This window comes from Fulmarus glacialis, unplaced genomic scaffold (genome assembly GCF_000690835.1).
Source record: "Fulmarus glacialis isolate BGI_N327 unplaced genomic scaffold, ASM69083v1 scaffold46443, whole genome shotgun sequence".
NCBI classification, from domain to species: domain Eukaryota; kingdom Metazoa; phylum Chordata; class Aves; order Procellariiformes; family Procellariidae; genus Fulmarus; species Fulmarus glacialis.
In genome coordinates, this window is record NW_009205709.1 from 3994 (window position 1) to 12059 (window position 8066).

At 55.1% G+C, this 8066-nt stretch overlaps 1 protein-coding gene across 1 annotated transcript in view; it reads right to left on the reverse strand.

Moving 5' to 3' along the window:
- Positions 1-6067, reverse strand: part of JDP2 (Jun dimerization protein 2) — a 6261-nt gene extending 194 nt beyond the window's left edge. Inside the window, 3 exon segments of the mRNA XM_009575470.1 lie at positions 1-77; positions 954-1058; positions 5867-6067. The exon segment at positions 1-77 is cut by the window's left edge and continues 16 nt beyond it. Of these exon segments, the coding sequence (XP_009573765.1) occupies positions 1-77; positions 954-1058; positions 5867-6067 (383 nt within the window).
- Positions 6068-8066: the final 1999 nt, after the last annotated feature.

The following is an 8066-nucleotide window of genomic DNA, read 5'->3' on the forward strand; positions in this document are numbered from 1 at the left end:
AGCTGCTGCCTCTCCTGTTTCAGCTCTTCTATCTGGGCCTTCAGCTCAGCATTCATGAGCTCTAGACGCTCAGACTCCTAGCAGGACAGAAACACAACCGCATGTGACTTTACTCCAACAGGACAAGATACAAGGAGAAACAATTTGGCCAACAAGCCATCTCTGCTCAGTGCTGCCCCTCAGCCCCTGCAGCACAGGAGCAGCCTGAAGACCTGCCAAGGCACCAGGTCGCTCCAGGCAGTTCATCCCCAGCCCCGCTGCCCTGCGTTACCTAGTGCCACTGCAAGGAAATACACAGCCACCTCCTAGGACAGGTCTCTGCTGCACCACAGCAAAACCCCCTCCTGGCTGCTTTCCATGGTCTGGAAGGGTGTTTGGAAACAAACCCACGTTTGAGTTTTCACCCCCCATCTGCAAGGGTCTGCCCTGGTGAAATGGCTCCTTGTCCCCCCCTGTGTCATTTGCCCATGTCCCACCACCCCCTGCAGAAAAGCAGCACAGTGCTGTGAGAGTTTTTCTGCCTTGGGGTCACGGGTGAGAGGGCATCCAGCCTTTGAACGGGGAAACCTTCAGGAATTTGGGCAAGGGGCCAGCATGCTGTCGGCCCCTGTCCTGTGCCACACTCTCACGGGTGCTCCTGCTCCAGCACTGAGGCAGGGACACTATCAGCCCTCAATTCCCAAGCCCAGAGCCCACCTCCAGCCCTCTCCGTCCCTGGTACCACGGGCACAGGGATGCCCGTGAGCTCTGCCTGGGCACACGCATGGCCACCACCTTCACAGCCTCATGGAAAGCGGGGCAACGGGCCTGTATTTTCCCAGATAAGGGCACAGGAGCAAGGTGGGGCAGGGGGGCAGCTCAGGAGGGAGCATTGCCCACAGCTGGGGCACCTTTCTAGGGAGGTGCCCCCGCCAAGGTCCCCGCTGCACCCTGAGACAGGTCAGGGCACCCACCCGCTGCAGGAACTCCGTCCTCTCCTTCTTCTTGTTACGACATCGTGCTGCTGCTACTTTGTTTTTCTCCCGGCGCCTTTTCCTCCTCTCCTCTTCCTCGTCCAGCTGCAATGAGACAGAGAAGCCCAGGTCAGAGCCGGCAGGCGTGGGGCAGGGCAGGAGGTAGGGGTGAGCACCTAGCAGCCCCACCAGTGGCAGGGGAAGGAGAGGGTTGGCAGCCACCTATGCCAGTGGCCACCAGTGACGTAGTCTAATCCTCACCAGGAACCAGGCGTGCTGTTGCCACGGCCTCTAACTCCACTCTGTGGGGTCACGGTGAGGGAGACCAGTGTGGTACCCACATCTGGGGACTCAGCTGGCAGGGGACAGACAACTCTTTGCAGGGCTGCTCCCTCCCTGAGAGAGGGCAGAGACAAGGGGAATAGAGCCCCATCCCGCAAAGATGGGCACAGTTTGTCACGCAGATATCTACAGGCTGTGAGCACAGTCATCCAAAGCATCACATGTGCAGCCAAGGGCAAGAGGCAGAGAAACCTGAAAGACGCCCCAGCTGGGCCTGGCTGTTCCCCTCCTTCTGGTACATGGACTCTCTGCTGCAGCTTCAGCGCTGCCTGAGTCACAGGGCCACCACGGTAAGGTGGGGACAGGTCCCACATCCCCTGTAAAGAAGCAGGACACGGCAGTGCCTGCGCTGTTCACCATGACTCAGTTGCTCTGTGCTGTCTGACTCAAACCACACAGGCCAGGCCAATAAGCCCTATGGGTTGGAAACCCATAATCAAAGTATTTAGGAATATTTACTACAAAGCCTGTGTAAATGGCCTACGGCATGCTTACATCCGAGAACCCAAACCAGCTCCTTCAAGAAAAATCTGAGTGCTGGAAAGCCCTGCGAAGTCAGCATCCAGGTTACGCTTTGTCGCGTGGCTAGAGAAGAAGAGGTCCTTAGTGCCTTCACCCGCATTTGGCCTGGGACTCTGAAATTTGAGATGTCAGACTGAACTGCCTTGTTCCTATCAACGGACACCTGACAGCACACATCTTTTAAAATGCAGTGGCAGCAACATTTGCTTTATGAGCACTTCCACAGCCTATTTGCACCTCCTCTAAAGGCAGCTCCAGTCTGAGAAGGCAGCCGCATCCTTCCCTTCGTACCTCCCCAAGTCAGTGTGGCTGAGGGACACATCTCCCAGACGAGCCTCTCCCGGCACACACCATCTGAACAGCCCTGTTGCTCTAGCGCCTGGGCTTAGTCACCTCAAAAGGAAAGTCAGAGATTCCCAAGCCCAAGCCCACAAAGTGGTGGTGGGATTGGGGGGCCACCAGATTACCCCACACGTAGGTACACCAGTGGTGCCTGCAGGAAATGAAAGCTGCAGGTGCCATCGTCCACAGCAAACTGTTCGCGCTGCTAATATTCACTGAGTTCAAAGCCCACTAATCAAAACATCTTAATGTGATCTGCAAGGACAGGATGAAACATTGACTCGGCAGAGTTAAGGTGAAGGGGTACATCAAGTAAGCTGCATGTCCAATATGCAGCATGTAGCATGCTTTAGAAGACAATGTCCAAGTTTTATAGCACTAATAGCTTTTGCATCTTCTCTACCTTACTTCCCAAGCATTATACCAAAGTTGCTATTTTAGCTGGGGCTAAAATATTAAGCAAAGTCAGCACAAGCGACGCACAGACTTCCATAATGCTGGGCTGCCACCATTCCTTTGCCAAGGCAGTGCCATGGGGCATCATGCACCACACTTGGGAGAACCAGGATGGGAACTGCACTGATGCCCCCAAGTCCAGTTAGAAATGGCCAGCTCTCACTCCACCCACATAACTCAAATGTGGCAGGCATTAGCAGAAGTGACCAGGAAGGCCCTAACTCCATGCTCTGCTGCCTTTTTCTCCTGGCAGGACCAGGATACCCCACAGCAAAGGCACAAGCAGCTCTTACAAAATTTCCACGCAGAGTTTAAGAGCAGGTGGACATCACAGTAGCCACCATTCCCCTCCGCACATTTATCTACCACTCATCTACTCCTTAGATAGCTTCTCAGCCTTTTAGTTCAAGGATTAGATTATTAGGAGGGTACAGAGAGGGGACATGTGCTCACAGCTCCAAATCTCAAGGAACACACTCCAAACTTTCCTGCAAAGTACATCTTGGGTTGTAACAGAAACTGGAAGAGCAAACAGCGACCGCACAAGCCTCTCAGTACACCAGGGAACAGCCTGACACATTTCCATGCCCTGTTGCTCCATTCAGTAAAAATCAAAGAATAAGTGACCTGTCCCTGTCCCCTTCAGCTTCCCCTCCACCCCACAGAGGGCCCAGCAAAGGGCCATGTCCTTTAGATGTGGTACAGATGCTCAAGGAGGATGGCTCAGCACAGATAGCGGCAGCTTAAACTCTTGGCTCTGCTTTTTGACCACAGCTCATGTAACTTCAAGAAAGCAGATCTCCTCCTCTCCACTTCTGCTTGATTTCAGTTCAAAAAGGTGACATGGCCCTGGTACTGGGGGTTAGGACTCTACTCAGAGGCACGAGGGACAGTGATGGTGTATCACCCCACAGCATGCCGATCTCCAGGGAAGCCCTATGGGTAGAAGGTCTGGGGTGCCCTCCTGAATTGCTTCAGTCAGCAGCATCAGGGACCAAGGTGATCATCAGCCCGAGGGGCAGGGCTCTGTCCCAGAGGGAGCACCACAGGCAGGTTTTCATGGCGGAGCCTGGCAGCACCTGTCTCCAGCTGTCCCAAGAAGAGGGCAGCCTGCCCAGTGGGGGTGTCCACCACCCTGCGGGGAAGCCAGCGCCCAGTACCCACTGGGTGGGTTTTGTGTGCACTCCCAGGGACAAACACCCCAGTGCCAGGAGATGCTGGTCCCCCAAACACAGCAGAGAAAGCTGCCTGTGCCCCAGCTCGCAGGGAGCAGCCTGCCCTCCCAAGCACCACGCAGAGCATGGCATGCCGGTACCCAGCGTTCCCGGGCTCTGGCTCCCTGCGAGAGGAAAGCAGCTGCAGGCTGCATTGCAAAATTATGCGTGGGCAGCTTCTTGGCTACTCATGGGATAAGCAGCTACTGCTTCAGCTCCCCCAGGCTTTCGCGGCAAAGCCTGTGCCAGGGGCAGCTCCATTTGCTGTCCTCAACTCCTCGGCTTCACAGGCCATGCAGGGGAGGAACCGGCTGCAGGGAGGGCGGCCGTACGGGGGCTGCCAGTGGATTTCCCCTTATCTTTCCTCCACATGGTGTCTCAACAACTGGCTCAGAGGACACTCGGCACTGCCAGCACCTGCTGCGGGGCAGAGCTGCCCTGTCCCTGTTACACAGAGGCCGGTGAGACCACATCCCCATGCCCACCGAACAAAAGCAGCTGTTGCAGAGCCAGCTCAGAAGTGCCTGAGACGCCCCAGGAAAGGAGCTGTGCCCGGGAACACAGCACAGCTACAGACTCCCTCTTTCTTCCCCAATCCATGAAGCGAGGTGGGCATTGCACCCCGTTTGCTGCATGATACCCAGACAAAGAGCTTGGGACAGCATTTGGCTTCAGCGGCCAATCCATGACTGCTTTGCCTATAGAGGTACCAAAGCCATTAGCATCCCCCAGGCCCTTCCGATGGCCTCCTGCAGCATCCTAGCCTCAGCTCCTGCCATTGCAGATCTGCCCAGTCCTTCCCCAGGTGAGCTCCATGGGATGCTGCACGAGCTGACTGGACACCCTCTTGGGCACAGAGCTCCTGTGCAAGGTGATCAGATGGACTCCGTCTTACCAGTTCTCCCTGCAGGAGTCCACTGCAAGGGGCTGGGCTGGGGGGAAGGAACAGGCACCATCCCCGCAGGTGGGCCTGGTGCTGCTGAGCTTTTGCCATAAGAGTTGGGCCAAAACAAGTGTCGGCACCATTTGGAGAGTGGGCTGCTCCCTGGAACTGATGTTTTACCCCCTTCAGCTCACAGCTCATCACGGGCAGCTTTTCACATCATCTAGCACCTCCGTGCTGACGTCTCCAGAGAATACACGTCACCCCGTCCTCACACAGCATTATCTGAGGTATCCTCAAGCAGCAGCAAATGCACTGTTCAGAAAGGTTGTTTATCAGACCTTCCGACAGCAGCCACCACCCTCACCAACGTGGGGCCTTCGAATTGATGGGTTCCCAGCTCCATCTGCAGGCAGTGGGAGGTGCAAACACTCACCACCAGTACAGCGAGGGTCAAGGAGTCAAAGACTGGACAACCAACACACGAGACAACCACACAAGGAAAAAGCTGTGCAAGTGTCTCCCAAGTCCCTGCAGCCTTATTCTGACATGCCAGCCTGCGGCACTGAGCAGAAGCCACCCACTTTCCCCGTCCCAGCAGCCCCAAGGTGAAGCCAGGGCCCCCCCCGAGCAGCACCTGTGGCACAAGCTGAGTCACCGCTGTCGCTCAGCACCACTCACCCACGCGCCTTGTCCCCGTGGGAAAGGCAACGCCAACGCCAGCAGCACCAAGAGCTCGTTGGCACTGGAGATGGGATGAAAGCATCGCGCAAGCCCTCTGACAGGCTGTGCGGCTTTTTCTTTGGGTGCGTGCCCCGAACTAGAGACACGTTGGCTGTGCCAGACCCCACTCCGCAGGCAGGGTTTGAGTTCAGCCAGCTGCCAACAGCTGCATGGGTCCGGTCAGGTCTGGGACACCGAGGCCACCGCTCCCAGCCCATGCCACAGGGACAGAAATTCAGGCACAAGGAAGAGGCAGCCAGTGGAGCAGCTGCCAACGTGTGCACATCACCAAACAGGCAGCATGACATGCTTACAAAACATGTTGCTGGCCACCCTGGCACAAAACCCAAGCACAGGCAGGAGAGAAACCCAGGCAGGTGCAAACAACAGCCCTGCAGGGCCATCTGTGGCCAGCAGCCCCCGCCACTTACCTCACTTTTCACGGGCTGGGGTCTCTTCCCAAGCTTCACCTCCAGGAATTGGAGCGGTGAGATCATGGCCCCAATGTTGCGGATGTCGGCGTACTTCAGCTCCTCGGCAGTCAGGGCTGTGCCAGGCAGTCCTGTCAAGGGGCCGAGCCCAGGCAGCGCGCCGGCCGTCAGGGACGGGTCAGGGATCTGCCCTGGCATCATAGCAGGGGAAACAGCTTCGTAGGCTGGAGGAAGAGTGAGACATGGCCCGTTATAACCCAGTTACAGGGCCTCACGACATGGCACAAGCCAAATTTATTCTACAGACCCATCACCTAACAGGGTGCAAACCAGGGAAAGCAGCCACTCTTCCCCAGGGACAGCAAAGGCAAGGACTAAGCAGAACGTGAGTGATAGAAACCAAAATATATGAATCCTGCTAGGAAGGATACACTACTGGTGTGTAGATAAGGAAGGGCAGAGACCTGAGAGGCAAAGCACCAGAAGAACAGGAGCTGGCTGCAACGACAGTGATGTCGTCCCATGGACTACTGGTTTTGGCACACCTTTCCCTGGAGTGCATAAGATCAAGGTTTGTTCTTAACTGAGTTTTGATTAATGTGTAGGTTATTAGAACAAGAAGAAAACTGCACAAAGAGGACCATAATATGCCGTAGGCTGGATTTCTTCTGGGCAGGCTCACCCTGCTGGTCAGGGCTGGGACACGGCACACGGGGACCAGGGATAAAACTGTGAGAGAAAAACCTGCCACTGAACAAACATCTCCCACCACAGACATGAGGAAGTGAAAACTGGAGAGGAGGGGAAATGGAGCAAGGTGCAAAAGGCTTCTTCTATCAGGAAAGAAAAAAACTTGCAGCACAAGTGAGAATAGGATCGGGACAAGCTTTGGCAAGTCACTTACAGGCAGAAGAAAGGGAGTTACCAGGAAACGTGAAGAAGCAGTGGCTAAGAGATAAATAAATAAAATTATACCTAAAATGGGAAGCCCATAGAGCTGGACTGTTTTATCAGCCAAAAAGCAAAGGCAGCAGGTGTACAAGTACACCCCTGCTTGTGTAACTGGCCTGGGACGCTTACAAGTGACCCAGTTACAACATGCAGAGTCAAATTCTGTTCACACAGCAACCATTTCCCCCTGCCTCAACTCACATGTCCCAGTGCTCATGCACTGCTCTCCTTGCTCTGTCCAGCCGGACTGGTCCCAGCACACTCCGGGAGCCTCCAGGCATCCACCCCATCCTGCCCCCATGCCAAGAGGCACCCACACAGCGGGGAGGGGGACCAGAGATGTCAGGAGAGAGAAACAGGCTAATGGCGTGGACCCAAAATCTCACTGAGCAGCTTCCCGCAACCACTGGAGCCAGTTACAAGGCAGGATTCAACGAGCAGCTGGGCAAACTCATGGAAGAGGGGTCCATGAAGGACCATCAGTCACATCAGTCTGCACAAAATCCTGGAGGCTCTGACAGCACTGACTGCCAGTGCAAGGAGGTGCATTAAGCAAGGGATAACATGCACTTGCCCTGCTCTTTCCAAAGCATCCACTCTCAGCTGCTGAGAGACCAGGTAACGGGCAATGCAGACTTTTGGTCCAGGCACACACACATTGTCAAGCCAGCTGCCACAGTCGCTCAGCACTTGCCATCCTGGGGTGACAAATCTATGTCAGTACCAGGCTGAAAACTTAAGTAAAGCTGCATGTGAGATAGGACTGTTGGATCACAGAGTCACAGAACAGTTGAGGTGGGGAGGGACCTCTGGAGATCACCTGGTCCAACCCCCCTGCTCAAGCAGGGTCAGTGGGAGCAGATTGAACAGGGTTCATCATGACAAGCAGGGAAGTTAAAAATTTCTTGGTGCTGGCACATCTCTTTACCCAAGAGATTATTTGGTATATTTGTTAATGTGAAAGAACAGGAGATGAGCAGTGGAAGGAAGGAAAGCCAATCGTACAGGTTAGTCAAGGGTAGAGAGGCTAATGCAAGCTCCACAGCTGCCAGCACGGGTGCTGTGCAAGCTGTACTGGCGTGACAGACAAGGGGATTTGCATCAGAGAGCGCCTATAAGCTGCAATATGCTGTGAGCTGTCATGGACTCTAATCTGCCACCAAAGAGGTCCAGGTGTCAGCACGAGATGTCCCCTGGCAGAGTTTGCTCAGCAGACAGCAGCAGTGACCAACGGGACTTGAGAAAGAGT